At 30.3% G+C, this 18,082-nt stretch overlaps 1 protein-coding gene across 1 annotated transcript in view; it reads right to left on the bottom strand.

Moving 5' to 3' along the window:
- cped1 (cadherin-like and PC-esterase domain containing 1) overlaps window positions 1–18,082 on the bottom strand; it is an 89,741-nt gene that overhangs the window by 48,619 nt on the left and 23,040 nt on the right. Inside the window, exons 3-13 of the mRNA XM_068220747.2 lie at window positions 16,619–16,713; window positions 15,969–16,050; window positions 11,452–11,533; window positions 11,204–11,360; window positions 7,945–8,075; window positions 6,974–7,046; window positions 6,664–6,825; window positions 5,229–5,333; window positions 4,903–5,042; window positions 3,024–3,077; window positions 865–1,047 (exon numbers count right to left, since the gene is read on the bottom strand). Coding sequence (XP_068076848.1) covers window positions 865–1,047; window positions 3,024–3,077; window positions 4,903–5,042; window positions 5,229–5,333; window positions 6,664–6,825; window positions 6,974–7,046; window positions 7,945–8,075; window positions 11,204–11,360; window positions 11,452–11,533; window positions 15,969–16,050; window positions 16,619–16,713 — 1,264 coding nt within the window. The remainder of the gene's footprint in view (window positions 1–864; window positions 1,048–3,023; window positions 3,078–4,902; window positions 5,043–5,228; window positions 5,334–6,663; window positions 6,826–6,973; window positions 7,047–7,944; window positions 8,076–11,203; window positions 11,361–11,451; window positions 11,534–15,968; window positions 16,051–16,618; window positions 16,714–18,082) is intronic.

Genomic DNA, 18,082 nt, shown 5'->3' with positions numbered 1-18,082 from the left:
TGAGAAATGAATCAAAATATTAATTTTCAAAATGATGGTGAGCAATTATGCTGAGCACTATATGTATTTATTTTTTGTTATTGTTATTCTTTCTTAAAATATATGTTTTAAAGCATTTGTGTATTAGTTTTAGATATATTATCACTTCAGCATGTAAAAATCCAGCACACCATACAGCAGTTAAAGTATTTAATATTACATTAAATACTTTATATTAATATTCATCACATTCATATGTGAATATCTCAGCTTTTTCCAATTACAAATAATAAATAAAACAAAATAAACCTAAATAATTTAATCTAAAGTTTAAGTTAAATAAAGTGCTCAACTTCTTAGTATTTGCCAGCTATTTCTTCTTTTAAAATACAAACTATTTCTTTATTAAAACCTACTTATGCCGCGGCCCCACTGTCTGAGAGGTCAGAGTCAGCTTTAAATATCTTGCTTTTTTCTCCATCTGAAAGTATTAGAGATTACAGGCTGTAACAGAGGCTAATGGACTGTAATCAGGGATTTTGCATTTGTGTGTGTGGCTCGCCAGGCATGGGAAAGCAGATTCAAAAATTAATCTGATAAATCAATCAAACGGTGTAGCGAGTTTGAGCTGACACATAAGAAGCCAGATCTGATTACCTTGAAAAAGGCAGCGACGGCACAATCATACTACAGACTCTTTGTTCATTGTTTCCCAGCTCAAGCTGCTGTGTTTTACAACACTCGCCGCAAAGTCCACTCAAACTATGTTTTTACCAATTAGATGTTATTCCACAAAAACAAATCTCTTATGTTAAACGACTGGCAAATTTTAACTGCTCAGTTTGACAGTCTCAGTTTGTTTTATACTCTTTGTGTTGGGTTTACCTGGGTCCGCGATGTTCATCCAGGTGAATGTGACAATGTGGCATGACTGGTTCGGGCCGGATCTGAATTGTGATCACATCAAATGGGACTTCAGCTCGATATTCCTTCACCCATGCGCTAAACGCTGGCATCAGCACCATTGGAGGGTCTGTGTAAAGCTGCCTCAGATGTGAATCAACACACCTGCCTGAAAAACAGCAGTACGGAAAATGTCACACTGATTACCAACACTTGAAAGTGTATTTTATTAGGGCAAGATTCTCAAGGTGAATATAGTAAATCTAATAATAATAATAACAGTTCATAAATTTAGGACAAAGACAAGGATTTAAAACTAAGACAAGATTTAATAAAAAATGATTTTAAAGCTATAATAAACTACATACATGCAGAACAGACTGTCCAAGTCAGTTGGCCTGATTGGGTAGCTTTGCATGAACAAAGGAAAATTAAGACCCTTTTAAAATGATTTACTTTCAGCGAGACGGGTTTTTTTTTTCCAAATATATATTTTTTATTGAACATTTTTAGTGCAAAAGTAGAAAAATAATATCTGTCATACATGTCATTTGAGTTCTGACCCCCATATGAAAAAAAAAAAATAATAATAGTAAATAAAATTAAATTGTAATTAAATAAACAATAAATAAATAATAATAATAACACTAATAATAAAAATAATAATGACAAAAAATACAAAGTTAGATTGCAAAAAGGCATATTACATTTCTTTTGTCTAAGCTGAGTTTAACAGACAAGCTTTTAGAGACTTAAAGGCTCCTATATAATCAAAGAAAGGTTCCCAGGTCCAATAAAATAGAAAAGGTTAGTTCTTCATAGTTGTGGAGAAAGCCTCAAGTGGAATTATGCTGCAGACTGCAAGCAGCCATTGATTTAAACTGGGCAATTTAAGATGTTTTAAAGCCTACATTTTTTTTTTTAGACCTTTTAAGACCCTGCAGATACCCTGAACTCATGAATAAGCTTTTTATCTGTTATTTATTTATTTGTTTTTACTGAGATTCCTTCACTCGTGCATTAAACACTGGCATCAGCCAGCACCTGCCTAAAAAAACAGCAGTACAGAACATTTAATACTGATTATCAACACTTCAATAAAGTGCATTTTATTAAGGTAGGATACTATTGGTGAAGGGGGTAAATCTAATAATAATAATAATAATAATAATAATAATAATAATAATAATAATAATAATAATAATAATAGTAATAATAGTAATAATAGTAATAATAGTAATAATAATAATAATAATAATAATAATAATAATAATAATAATAACAATAATAATAATAATAATAATAATAATAATAACAATAATAATAATAATAGTAATAATAATAATAATAATAATAATAGTTAGTTTAACATTTTTGTACAACATGAATTGTAAATTCATGCATTATTAAATTATATATGTGAAGATTTGCAATCACTTCTAGCTTGAATACTTCTGGCCTATAGGTTTTTGAACATATCAGAGCAAAAGGTTTTTGCAAAGGGGATTTTTGGTGTCTCTTTTTATCACTATATAAATCAGAAAATACTGCAAACAGATATTTTTTTCAAAGGTTTGTTTGCATTGCAGACAAAAAAATGTTGTAATATATATAACCAGGCGAATTATGCATAAACATATCCCTCTGTTAATGAATTAAACTGTAAAGTCTAACGACCACAAGAGCTGCTGACGTGGAGATTTATGGCTCAGTGCAGTGAGAAATAAAAAATGAGAAGTTGACCTTCAGGATATGTTTTGACACAAACTGATAAAGTGGGATCAAAAAGCACACAGTTTGTATGTACAGTTTGTAAAACATGATGTATGCTTGCTTGATACTTAAGAATCAATGAAGATTACTCTTGTGTGTCACATGCACACTTCTTTATGAGCAATTTGGGTGAACAGACTTCAAACACAGGCATATAAATCTCTCAGATTTGATTACAAATATTTTATTTTGGGTTCTGATGTAAAACAAAGCTCTTATAGGGATGGGCAGGACATGAGGCTGAGTAAACGATGACATACTTTTAATTCCAGGGTGAATAAATACATAATAAAAACAGCTGGTTCTTTGTATATAAAAAAAATCCAGCATAGATCTTCTAGTCAGACTAATAAGTTACCACATGCTACTTGCCTTTTCCTGACAGTAATTCTGATGCCTCTGGGCTCCTTGAGTCGTCCAAGCTATTGGAAATAAAGAAGACAGTGATTTTTACTTAAAATCTAAAATGTTGATTGGAAGGAAGAAGTGTTAACAGACTTTTTCCGGGAATATCATAAGTGAGCCTTTAATGCCTCCACTTCTTAACATATAAAAACAATCAGTGCTGGCCTGACAAATTCTCTTAATTTGTTGGAAAGACTCTAAATGATAACGATTCGTTCTGCAATCATTCCTCGATTTAATAGGATGCACAAATATGGTTATATCATTGCAATCCCCAGCCAACCAGATGCAGACAATTTCACATCATCTAACAAGCACACAAACCCAAACCTCACAGACAACAAGACCTTACATGACTCAAAGGGTTTTTGCAGGTTTTACCAAATCAAATGTAAGACATTTAAGACCATTATTAATGAAATTTCAGACTTATACAGGGATCAATGTTAAGGATTTTTTGGGTCAGTGAAAAATATTTTATGTCAAAAAATCAAATGAGACATTTCTTACCCACATATTTTAAATGATGTGTCAAAACAAGCAAACTCTAGTTGTATATACACATTTTTTAATGTAACTTTTCTTTAAACAAAAAACACTATATTTAAAAACTGTATTAAATCAAATAAGTGCACAACAGTCTGTCCAGGTCAGTTTCCTCACTATATATGATCAGTACATGAAGAACAAATATTATTGTAAGAACGACAATTAAACCATAGTGGTAAATGTAGTTAATCAATAAAGTTTGGTTGAAAGTTGCATTGAGGTTGTTGGTGATTGGATGGGCGTTGGCCTGATTGGGTAGCTTCACATGGACAAAGGAAAATTAAGACCCTCTTAAAATGATTTATTTTGTGAGAATTTGTGACTTTTTAAGGCCAGAAAATAATTATTTTTGAAGTTTAAGACATTTCAAAGATTTTTTTTTAAAACCCCATAGACACCCTGGACTCAAGAATAAGCTTTTTAACTTTTGTTTGCATTTATTTGTACTTGTCCTGACTATATTTTCAATGACAAAATGACGAAACAAACCAATACAAAACTTAAAAGGAAAAAAAAATAATTATTTTAAATTACAGAAAAACAAAAATAAAAAATTGTTATAAATGTATTTTATTATTAATATAAATAAATAAAAATAAATAAATAAATAAACAAGAAAAATTAAAATAAATAAGATAAATAATTAAAATAAATAAGAAAAATAATTAAAAATATATAAATAAATAAAAGAAAAATAGAAAAATATAAATAAATTAATTAAATATAAATAAATAAAATAAGAAACATAAATTCAAAATATTTACAAAATAAATAAATAAAAAATATATAAATAATAAATAAATAAATAAAATAAATAAGACAACAAACAAACAAACAAACAAACAAACAAACAAATAAATAAATAAATAAATAAATAAATAAGACAACAAACAAACAAACAAACAAACAAATAAATAAATAAATAAATAAATAAATAAATAAATAAATAAATAAATACATGTATGAATGAAAACAATCAGTCAGCATCTCTGGATTTTCCCAGGTTTCTAAACAAAGACAGATAGTGTGACATAATGAGAAATTAAAGTAAAACTAATTAAATACATAAACGCAAACCAAAATCAAGAGGTTTGGGACTTATTGTGTGAGAGAGACTTTTAAGAACAAATGTTTAGACTGGACGGCAGTTGAACCCAGAGCCCCCGGTGCTTAAATCAACGGGACCCTTGCCTTATTTTTTTCACACCTGCAGCATAACTCATCTGATTACCGGTGAAACAATACGGCGTGATGACACGATCGAGGGAATCTGTTGTATTGTGTAAGTCTAACCTTTCAGTCTGATGTCTTGTCGTGTAGTAAAGACTGAGCTTTTGGAGCAGAGCCATGAGAGCTGGTCTCCATCCATAATCCTGTGCGCTGAGGGGCTTTTTCTGGATTAGATCATCAGCAGGAGGAGATACAGGATACAGCTGCCAAAAAAACACACACACACACACACACACACATACATACACTAAATTTATTTAACAGACAAAGATGCACAACAGGGACAGATTAATAATGTGAGCGTTTTATATCGGAAAGAGCTTTCAAATATGTATTAGACTTAGGATGAAGTCAATTCAGGAAAGATTTGAAGTCATATGTTGTTTTACCAGCTGAAAGGGTCCTGGATTTCTGAGGTGCCGATTGAACTGCACCAGTAAATGCATCTCATCTGGAGGCAGACAGAGAGTGTTTGGTTCCTCACAGCCAGCATACTGAAGGGAAAGTTGAACAATAAAATCAAGCTTATTGATATGCATTAAAACACTGTAGTGCATTTCACCAAGCAATAAAGAAGAAAACGAAGTTCAAGCAAATAAGCATAATTTGGCTGTTTACAAAATACAGGAAATGACTGATTTGACATTTTAATACCCTTTTTATTAAACGGGCCTCATGCATGAAACACAAGCAAAACAAATTTCTTTGTGAACCATTTTTGGAACAGAACTGAATGCACCAATTAATGTAGGTCCAGCTTCAAAACATTTCTTCTGCTTGTGTTTCCCATATTTAAATATTGTATACATATACTTGAATTTTGTAAACTCAGATAAACAGACTGTTATAGCATTGGACCAAATAAATGATTATGTATTTAACATTGGGGTGATTCATTGAAACAAAGTTTACCTCAAGTTTTCAAGTAATTATTTTAAATACAGGAATATCTTAAATTTTGTAACTTTTTAAAAAATTATTATTATTATTTTATATTGCTATAAGCAAAATAGACTTTAAAGGGGAAAAATGCTGATATTTATTTGACAGCAAATTTAAATGGTTCCAAATTGATGCTTTTATTTGGTAATTTAACTACTTTTACTACTACTATTGTTATATTGTTATATTAATAACAATACAATTAATTTAAAAAATCTGTAATAAGACACATTTTTACCCTCAAAAAGACTGTTTGGATATTTTAACTATCAATTAAAAATAAATAAATAAATAAATAAATAAATAAATAAATAAATAAATAAATAAATAAATAAATAAATAATAAAAAACAATAAAAAACATGGCATTTTTAAACACAAAAAATAAAATGAAAAAGTAAAAATAACATAATAAAATATGTAATGATGTAAAAAAATTAAATATGAAATGATGTAAATATAAACTAAAAATAAAAAATAAAATAAAGTAATGATGTAAAAATACAATAAAATAAAATATATAATGATGTAAAAATGAAATTAAAATAAAATAAAACATGTAATGTAAAAATAAAATAAATAAATAAAATATGTAATGATGAAAAAAATAAAATAAAAAACAAAATAAAATATGTAATAATTTAAAAATAAAATTAAAATAAAATAAAATATGTAACAATGTAACAATAAAATAAAATAAAATATGTAATGATGTAAAAATAAAAATAAAATAAAATATGTATTGTAAAAAATATTAAAATAAAATAAAATATGTAATGATATAAAAAATAACTAAAAATATGTAATCATGTAAAAAAAAATTAAATAAAATAAATAAACTTGCATATAATAACATAAATGCATAATGAATATTGTTTTTAACCTTTTGATTCTCCTCCTGTATGTTAACTCTGGAACTGGGCACTGCAGATTCACTGTTGCATGTTGGGAAAAGCAGTTTGAGAACATCCTCCAGCATATACTCTTTGGCTATCTGCCCATCGAAGTGATCCTTCATTCCATCAAAGTGTAGGTCAGTCTGAAGCTGAGACAGAAACCAAGCAGACAAATTAGAAATGTGAATGTTTAAAGATAGACTGCCATCTAGCGGTCATATTGAGATTTTGCATAGTAGTACATCAATTTTCAACCATATCTCTCAACACACAAAACTTTGAGAGTGGCATCCTTACCTTCACCACCACTGGACGAAGAGAAGAATTATAGAGCAACGAGAAGGTCATTAACTGAAAACACAACTGACACCTAAAGGGAAAACAGAGAAAACATGCATGGGTTTACAGATTATCAAGTTAATGATTGCTTAAAAAGATATATTCTATTATTTCGATAATGATTATGATTACAATTATGATAATCATTATTATTTTCCTTCAGCTTAGTTCCTGATTATCAGGGGTCACCACATCGGAATGAACCACCAACTACTCTGGCATATGTTTTTACGCAGTGGATGCCCGTCCATCAGCAACCCAGGACTGTGCTAGGAAATATTATTATTATTATTATTATTATTATTATTATTATTATTATTATTGTTATTATTATTATTATTATTATTATTATTATTATTATTAATAATAATAATAATAATAATAATAATAATAATAATAATAATAATAATAATAATAATAATAATAATAATAATAAAATATATTCCGGCATGTTAGAGTAAACAAAAATCAGATTTTAAAACATTCATAAAGATTTTTAAATTTTAAATGACAAAACAACAAGTACAATAATAATATTACTACTACTTCTACCACCACCACTACTACTACTATTACTACTACTACTACAATTAACAACAACAACAACAACAACAACAACAACAACAACAACAATAATAATAATAATAATAATAATAATAATAATAATGCAAAATCACTGAAGTTTAAATTAAATAAAGATCAGCAGTTTTCCATTCACAAAAACCCACTTATAAGCTTTATATAACTTATAAGCTTTATATATATATATATATATATATATATATATATATATATATATATATATATATATATATATATATATATATATATATATATATATATATATATATATAACAACAGACACATTATTTTATTTCCATCATGTTTGATAAAGTATGGGAAGGCTATTATGTTGATGTGTTTCTAACCTGGGTGAGGAGCTGCTGTCCTTTGTGCTGAACAGCGCAGCTTTAAGGACTTCACTGATAGCATGATTGATGTGTCTGATCACCTGATGAGAGACAACTGAACCCAGTCTCTCTCTGAAAAATACCTGTAGCTGAGAGAGAGAAAGACAGAGAGAAAGAGAGAGAGATTTTATAACAAACATTTATTGCAAAGCATTTTATTACAAACAAACAAACAAACAAACAAAAAACTATTACAATTCTTTAAAAATAAAACCTCAATATGTACGTATAGGTAAATACACATAAACACCTACAAAAACAGTTTAATCTAGATTTACAATATTATAAAATACTCTTTTTCACTGCAATCATGATGTGAAGATTAAATACTCCTCACATATTGGGCTTAAAACGTTTCCACTAGACCAGGGATGTCAAACTCAGTTCCTGGAGGGCCGCAGCCCTGCACAGTTTAGCTCCAGCCCTGCTCCAACACACTCACCTGGAGGTTTCAAACAAGCCTGAAGGACTCAATTAGTGTGATCAGCTGTGGTTAATTAGGGTTGGAACTAAACTAAGCAGAGCTGCGTCCCTCCAGGAACTGAGTTTGACACCCCAGCACTAGACCATTTGAATTTAAAAAAATCATTGAAAAATGAATTTGAAAATGAAAAATGAGCTTTGAAAAAATGTAAATATGTAATTACTCTGTTTTATCATATTGATAAAAATCATCAAAACATCTTCGTTAGAAATACCTTTGATCTTGAGAGAGAAAGAAAGATCAAAATTCAAGATCAAAAAATAAATTTAAAGATGAAGAGCATCAATAAAGCAGAGATCACGTTCAGCATCTGTTCAGTCTCCGTAAACAGATTGTGGCTCATCAACAACTTCATCAATACTGGTTTAACAGTAGACTTTCACATCTACCAGCAAGCATGCCAGTAACTCTCCTCCTTGAACAAGATTTTTTTTTTCTATGACGGAATTACCACTAGAGGGAGATAAAGTCCAAACTAAAACTTGCTGACAGCTACAGTTTATTTACTTTATTGTTTTAATTATATTTTGGATATATTGTCATTTTAACTAAGTCTAGTTGTTAGTTAGACATTGCACATGAGTTTCTGTATTTAATATTAAGGTTATTTTGTTAGTGCATGCTGTTGAGTCTTTGTAGTTTATAGTCACATTAACAGATCTCAGTCATTGCTTTTAGGTATATGCTTTTATATGTATGAAATAATATGTCTGTTTTAGACAATTTAATGTCACTATTCGGTGTAGTTTCTATTAAAAGCAGCTGAGCGCAATTGCATTAGACTATAAAAGTGACAAATAATTTTCAATCAGTATTGAGGTCGATAACTTTAAAAATAGCTTGTAAATTTCACAATTACTTACACACAAAAAGGAAAAAACTGTAAAACATACTTTAGAAATGATCAGTGTTCATTTGTGAATAAACATTTTCTTGCATAACTTGGCATCTTGAATTGATTTCCAATGTTGCAGTGCATTCTGGTATTGCCTTGTGAGAAATTCTTCCTCAAACATTAATTAAAACAATATGGATTTGAAGATGCCTCTTATATTCACCAAAATCAGAGTAAAAAAACACACACACGACCTAATGAAACTCTAACAAACAAACAAATAAATAAATAAATAAATAAATACAGGAATGTATTAATTAATAAATAAATTTACAAATAAATGCTTAAATAAATAAATAAATAAATAAATAAATAAATAAATAAATAAATAAATAAATAAATAAATAAATGCATGAATAAAAAAATAAAAATGCATGAATAAATAAATAAATGCATGAATAAATAAATATAAATGCATGTATAAATAAATAAACAAGTGAACAAACAAATAAATAAATCCATAAATAAATAAATGCATGAATAAATAAACAAACAAACAAATAGATAAATAAATGCATGAATAAATAAAGAAATGCATAAATAAATAAACAAATGCATGAGTAAATAAATAAATGCATGAATAAATAAAGAAATGCATGAATAAACAAGTAAATAAACAAATGCATGAATAAATAAATAAATGTATGAATAAATAAACAAACAAACAAACAAATAAATAAATGCATGGATAAATAAACAAACAAACAAATAGATAAATAAATGCATGAATAAATAAAAAATGCATGAATAAATAAATGCATGAATAAATAAACAAACAAACAAACAAATAAATAAATGCATGGATCAATAAATGAATGAATGAATGAATAAATGAATGAATGAATGAATATGTGAATAAATAGAGCATGAATAAATAAACAGACAAATACTAAATAAATAAATAAATAAATAAATAAATAAATAAATAAATAAATAAATAAATAAATAAATAAATAAGATTATTATTTAAAATAATAATCTTATTACTGTGTTGACAAAGTTTACATCTTGTGTAACAAGATCTTTCTTAAACCTCACTAAGATGCTGATCTGGTGCTCCGGAAACATTTATTATTTTGTTGATGTTAACAAAATAATGCTGGTTATAATTTCTGTGACACATTTTGCTTTGTACATTAACTTTATAGACATGCTAGTATGAATACATTAATCCACCAGAGAAACCATTCCATTGTACAGAAACAGACATAGCAAGTTGATAAATTAAAGTGTGATGACTTAGTTGCACCATTAGGGGACAGTCGAAGAAAAAAATAGCTCCACATACAGTGCACACACTGTAGTTCTGCAAACAAATGTCTCATGATGGTGAACACAAATACCAAAGACCACAATGGAAAGAGCAGTGAAGGCTTTAAAGTGATCTGCTTGTTTGTCAAGGCTCTTTTATCAACACTTGAAACTCAATAAACATGATCTGTCTCTTATTAGATCTCAATGTGCCCTCCAGCTGTTTACGAGACACTGAACTCAAGCCTTTTCTGCCATGACATATACAGTCTCTCTCTCTTTCCCTCTCAGAAACACACACTGCAATGCAATGAGAGCAGTGTTTCGCAGCTGTGTAGAGGCCTAATAAACATCACATGGGGAATAAATGTTTAGCCAAGCCTCCATCATCATCAGTAAATGGCAGCGTAGAGACCCAAGCAGCAATATTAAGACTGGAGAACTCTCCTCTGATCCGATTTAAAGGCATAATCGCTTATCAAAATAGCTAAAAGGCACCTAATAATGATTTCTGAGCTCATGGGTATTGAGAAGCAGAGATATTGCTTTATTTAATCCATCTCAGTGGATGGACAATGTTTTCTTACCTCAGTGGCGTAACTAGCTTTATCCTGGGGAGTTCTGACCAGGGCTGTGCGGTGGAGGAAAGCGGTCAGTGGTGTTGCAGAAGTAACCAGGACGTACACGTTTACGGTCGCATTTAATCCCTGATTGTCTGAATGGTTGTGTGTGATTGGCTGCCTCCTGTAGGATACAAATCACAATAGGGCTGTTGAAAACATTGCCTTTACAACATTTTTGGTAGACCATTTTTTTTATACTTGACATAACTCACCATGCATCATTAGTATTTTGGATTCCCTCTAGTGGAGATGTGGAAAAGGCGCAGGCTGAGGGGTTTATGGGTAATGTCGCTCCTGAGATTGAAAAACAGAGAGTGAGTACTGAGCCATATTGATGTTCTCAGAGGAAGACACACACACTGCACATGCATCGAGATGAAGACCAAAGATATTTGATGCAGACCTCCAGACATGTGTTGTTGATTGTCACAGCTTCTCACACATGCTGGTTTGTTCAGTCATAAATAAACTGGAGCTCTGTTCAAAAACACATCGAGCTGCCTTAATGCTAAACGTCTACATGCTGTTTTGGAATGTGCAATTAACATTTTTCTTGCTTCATCCACCATGCTAAAATGACTTTCAGTGTCACGGTAAATACTCAATTGCTTATGATAAAATCCATGAGAGTTTTAGTAAAACAATGTTTTTATTAAACAGCGAAAGAAAGTCTAAGGCACTTGAAAAATGTGGAAAAAATATTAAAAAGCCTTGGATAATGGATATTCCTTAAAACTGCCTACGTTTCACACTTGCCTTCATCAGGGCACCCAAGTGCTTGTCGAAGCACGTATAGATGCAGTTTTTTTAAGGATTCGCCATGTCAATAAACGCTTTTTAACATTTTTTCCCACATTTTTCAAGTGCCCTTGACTTTCTTTTGCTGTTTATTCTGATGAATCTCTTACCCAAAGAGCACCGATACATTAATTAAGCTACCCCTGATCACTTTTTGTTGGATTTTGAATAGATTTTTATTGTTTAAAGAAATCTCATTTATTTGACTAGAAAATAAAGTATAAAAAACTGTAATGTGAATACAGTTGAAGTCAGAATTGTTAGTCCCCCTATGTATTTTTCCCCATTTTCTGTTTAACGGAGAGCAGATTTTTTCAACACATTTCTAAACATGATAGTTTTAATAACTCATCTCTAATAACTGATTTATTTTATTTTTGTCATGATGACAGTAAATATTATTTTACTAGATATTTTCTTACACTTCTATACAGCTTAAAGTGACATTTAAAGGCTTAATTAGATTAATTAGGTTGACTAGGCAGGTTAGGGTAATTAGGCAAGTCATTTTATAATGATGGTTTGTTCTGTAGACTATCAGAAAAAATATACCTTAAATGGACTAACAGTTTTGTCCTTAAAATGGTGTTTAAAAAATTAAACTCCATTTATTCTAGCCGGAAAAAAAAAAAGACTTTCTCCAGAAAAAAAAAATATTATCAGACATACTGTGAAAATTCCTTGCTCTGTAAAACATCATTTAGGAAAAAGTAAAAAAAAAAAATGAAAGGTGGCTAATAATTCTGAATTTACTATATATATATATATATATATATATATATATATATATATATATATATATATATATATATATATATATATATATATATATATATATATATATACATGCATACACACATATACACACACACACATTCATAAATCATACTAAAATGCTGACTTGGTGCTCCTGTAGCACTGTTTATTTATTTATTTGTTTATTTGTATCACCATAATTATCATTAATGTCAAACACTGTTGTGTTATTTAAGCCTTTTTTGCAAACGTCCATACATTTTGCAGGAATCTTTGATGAATGCAAAGTTCAAAAACATGCAAGCATCAAACACATTTTACAAAAGTTATTATAAACATAGAAAGTGGATTAAATGCACGTAACTTTCCCACACATAATGTATCATTAATTTTACAAAATGTGGGAAAAAAACTATACATGGGTAAAAATAATTTTACTGTCACCTAGCCTTAATATTTATATAAAATTGAAAAAAGTAAATAAATCAGTCCTTAACCCAAACTTTAAATCAGGGGAGCCAAAATCCAAATATCACTGAGAGCGGCAGGAGGAAGGTAAATACTCCAAAATGTATTACATTACAATTTTATCATGGGTAGTTTCCATTTTTTTTTTTGTAATATTTCAAAATAAATAGAAAAACGTTGCTTTAAATTGCATTAACTAATGCAGTATAACTTTTTAAATGCAGTACAAACATAAACAATCACTTTAACACACTGGAGTTCAATGCTAAATCCACTAGTCAAGCAGAATCTGCCTTTAAAAATCTCTGCTTAGTCGGGTGACAAATTTATTTACATCATTTAATTGAAATATTTAATTTCAGTTAGCTTTTAACAATAAAACAACACACAAACAAACAGGGGCTTACATTAAGTTTGAATTGACAATCGCGAAACCATCCCCCTCATTCTCCCTCTCTTCTCAGATGGAATGGCGGGCCAAATCAAACGTCACCGCAGGCCCTAGTTTGGCCTTCTCTGATATAAATGATTACGTATGTGTGTATGTATGCACTTTAGAATGCACTTTATTTTTAAGAGCCACAAGCAACACAATATGACATAATAAACAGCAACTGATAAAAGCTGCTTCATGAAGTTTTTCTCCAAAATGACTATCCTTTATTAATGTCCTATGTAAATTACAGCTCACCTAATTCAACGCCAATAGATTCCAACGTGTGCGCAGTGTGTACAAACAAGTACTTTCTAGATATAATCAGAATTAGTAAGTGAGTGAGTGATCTGGCACTGCTATGCGAATGAAAATGACTTCCCAGATTAGTAGTTATAATGTCATAAATGATCAGAAACACACACACACACACTCTTTAGCCCCAGAGAAAGCATTTCACCACACCCCACAACTCAAGCAATCCTTAATAGTCTTAAACATGTCTACAATCTCCAATCCACCCACACACCACACCAGCCTTGGGCCCCATTTCAAACGAAACACTTGGAAAAACATCAGGGTCTCCGTAACCCGCTCTTCAGCCAAAGTCCCGGTCACTCCCAACCCAAATGTGTGAGCTATGCAGAGTTTACATTCAACTTGGTCACTGACCCGTCCGTGTCATGTGTATATTTATGCACCCTACAGTTCGCCTGCCTTCAGATACGACTATGAAGAAGACTCAACCATGCCCAAGCCAAAACCCCAAACACCAGGACTCAATCGTTCGTGTTTCTGTGGGCGTTCGGCCAGCAGGAAGGACAATATTGTTTCAGAGCAAGAGACAAAGCCTTCTTTTCTGAAGCTGGGCGGTCTTGATGCTGCAGGGGCAGCGGGTGAAAAATCGGTCATTATCGTCACTAAACGTAAGCATTGTTATCCTCTTTCTTTGAGGTCTTTTAGAATGATGATAATTGGCTTAAAGTAAATTAAAAATAAGCATGATCAAGTTCAAAGAGCTCTCTTAATTCACCGTCCTCTTGATGTACACAGAAAAGCTACTTTATAAAGAGAGATCAAGCTCATGTGGCTGTTATTAAATGGCATTTCTGATGTGCTCTTAGCTTTTAATATTGCTTGCAGCAGAGAGTTACTCGCGGTAAATATCACCCTTGACACTGACCTTTATAAGTAATTACAGAGGCAACCTTAAAACACTCCAATACACACCTGATAGAAGACATGTGCACATGCGTGCGAGCACACATACACAGATGTCAGTTAAATTGAGAATGGTCTTTGTTTTGCCAACCGATTTAAATGCAGATGACTTGTGATATAACAAAGCAGGAGGAAAAAGTTTCTTCTAATGAAAAAGCTTAAGTCATCTAATCAAAGCCAATAGGGGTCCTCATAATTAGTTTTGAAGCCACTATTGTTGTTGTTAATTAAAACCGAATCCATTTTAAAGTGTTTTTGGTAATGTATGCAAGTTAAATATTAGATTAAATAAGAAAAAACGAGAAATTAACTTTTACAAATGTTTGCAACCAACCTAAATGAATTTAAATAGAAGAATCAAGCACAAATTAAGCATGAATAAGTTAAAATTAAATTAAATTAAATTAAATTAAATTAAATTAAATTAAATTAAATTAAATTAAATTAAATTAAATTAAATTAAAAATTAAATTAAATTAAATTAAATTAAATTAAATTAAATTAAATTAAATTAAATTAAATTAAATTAAATTAAATTAAATTAAATTAAATTAAATTCTAAATAAAATGAAAAGAAATGAAATGAAATTTTTTTAAATAACATATTTGGGCCAATTACTAAGAATTAAAATGACACAAAGATAAGTCAAATAAAATGATGAAATCAAAATGATGAAATCAACCCTTTTGTCAAATTAATTTGAATTCAATTAAAAAAACTGTGAGTTTCTTATTGTTCTTATTGATTATCATATCTTATTGTTTCAGATGACAACATAATGTACATAAAAAATAGACTATTCATGGTGTATGCGCTATTTTTAAAAATAAATGTATTATATATGTTTGGTAAGAACATTTCATAAATTAACAAGAAAAAATGTTTAATCCCCTATGTTGTGATGACTATGTTGTAACAATGCATTGTGCAATTACTTTTCTACTAATTCTGTCTTAAACAAGGATGTCTTGTTAAAATTAAAATTAATTTTAATAATATTTATTTACCATTGTCATGGCTCCAAATATACATTGTAAAATATTCCTGCTTACCTGGCAACTTGCTGTTCGTCAAAAACCGGCAGACTCCGCCCATGTCCAGAAACGCTCCGGCAAAAGCTGGTATTATGTTAACCTGTGGGAAGATTTGACCCCAGAGGGATCAGAGGTCAGGGTTTAACCAAGACCACCATGACGGATTGTTCAGAAAACATTTAAAAGTGTCATTCTAATGCCTTAAGATCTCATGAGATGACTGATGGCTTATGAGCGAGTGATTTAATAACTGAGACAGTAAGTAGCAGTTGTTCTTGGATCACATCCAGAGCTAGAAGTGACCCAGGAGACTCTCAGCAGCTGGGATATGTTGATCATTACATGAGCATTACTATATACAGGTTTCAGAAGAATCTGAAGTGAAACACAAGGATTCAGCCTTATTAAAGCCGGCATTTAGAAAATGAGTAGTCAAGGATGCAGGAATGTTTTACAGCATCCTGGACTGAATCAACATTCCCTTTGAATCTCTGGATTGGATCTTATTTCACATGCATTTAAAACCAAAGTATTTGGCATAAGCACTTGGCTTTTGTGTTTCCTTTTCTTTCTCAGTTTCAGAACATATTTTTTGAATGATTGTGCATTTGATTGAATCATAAACAGGAGTCTCCTGGATGTGATTTGGATTTGCTTGGTGGTCTTACCCTCTGGTGGTGCTGTGGATGGGCGAAGTTGATTTTACGCAGACAACTCTTTTCAGAGCCTTTTAAGCATATCAAGACAGACCAGTCTCTTCCATCTGTGTTCAAGAGAGAGAATATATTTAGCACGCAATGAAGAATTAAAGCGAGAAAAAAAAAAAGATGGCAAGATCAGCACTGACTGTATGCTGATGACAGTTTGCCAAAAACAGATGATCAAGGCGGTTACATACAAACACACACGATTTTCTTGGTAATTCAAATGAGACCACTTCTGTGTGTTCATTATAATTGCTACTAGTTTAATCCATACTCTATTCCTAAACAACATTTTATATTGTATATGCATTAAGGCTCTCAAAAGGTGTGGTTCGTACACTGTAAAACCTAAAAAGTTAAGGTAACTCAAACCATTTGAGGAAACTGATTGCAACAAACCATTTAAGTTCAAAAACTAATCTTAATGAGTACTGTGATCTTAATCCATCCAGTAAACAAAGCAATTTGAGCACAATAAAACCCAATAAATGAAGAGAACTCAAACCAACTGAGTACTGTAAAACCCAATAAGTTAAGGCAACTCAAATCGTTCGAGGAAACCGAATGCTACAAACCATTTGAGTAAAACTAATCTATATGAGTACTGTGAACTTACTACATTTAATTTGAAGTAATTAGATATTTAATTAACTCATTACCTACACTGTAAAAAGTTATTCGTTACTTAAAGCGAGTGAACCAATTGCCTTAAAAGCAACAAGTTGACTATACAAAAATAAACACATTGTAACTTGGAACTGTCAAATTGACTGAATTTTTATAATTATGCTAATTGTACTCACTTTTTTTTAAAGTCAACTAATCCCTTTTTACAGTGTCAGACTATTTTAGCACGTCTGTTTTCAGATAATTACTGTAATTACCACAATATTAAATATTTGGTGCATCATTAATTCTATTGAATCTACACTGCTAGTCTGTATTGAACTTAGAAGATGGAGTCTGGAAGAGCCGTCATATTTTAGGTACTGTCAATTTGCTGGATATACAGAAAAGCTGGGGGGAAAAAACAAATATAATAAAAGTGTATTGGAAGTGATTAGTTTGATTTTATTTTTTAAAAAGTGAGTACAATTTGCATAGTTATAAAAATTCAGTCAACTTGACAGCTCCAAGTTACAATGGGTTTACTTACTTTATTGTTTTAAAGTCAACTTGTTGCTTTTAAAGAAATGGTTTACTCGTATTAAGTAAACAATTACTTTTTTCAGTGTTCAACACTGAGTTCAAAACTCTTTTCAAATGTGTAGAATTAACTTTCAGTAAATTTTGAGTTAACTAAACTCATTTCATTTGATAAAGTGGACTGTTGGGTTTTACAATGCATAGTAAGTAACAAGTAACAAGTAGCAAGTAATTATAAGTATCAAATTATAATTAAACCACTTACATTTGGCTAATAGTATT

The sequence above is a fragment of the Danio rerio genome, chromosome 4 (genome assembly GCF_049306965.1).
Source record: "Danio rerio strain Tuebingen ecotype United States chromosome 4, GRCz12tu, whole genome shotgun sequence".
Taxonomy (NCBI): Eukaryota; Metazoa; Chordata; class Actinopteri; order Cypriniformes; family Danionidae; genus Danio; species Danio rerio.
Note: the sequence above shows the minus strand (reverse complement) of the source record. Positions and strands in the feature narration are given on the sequence as shown.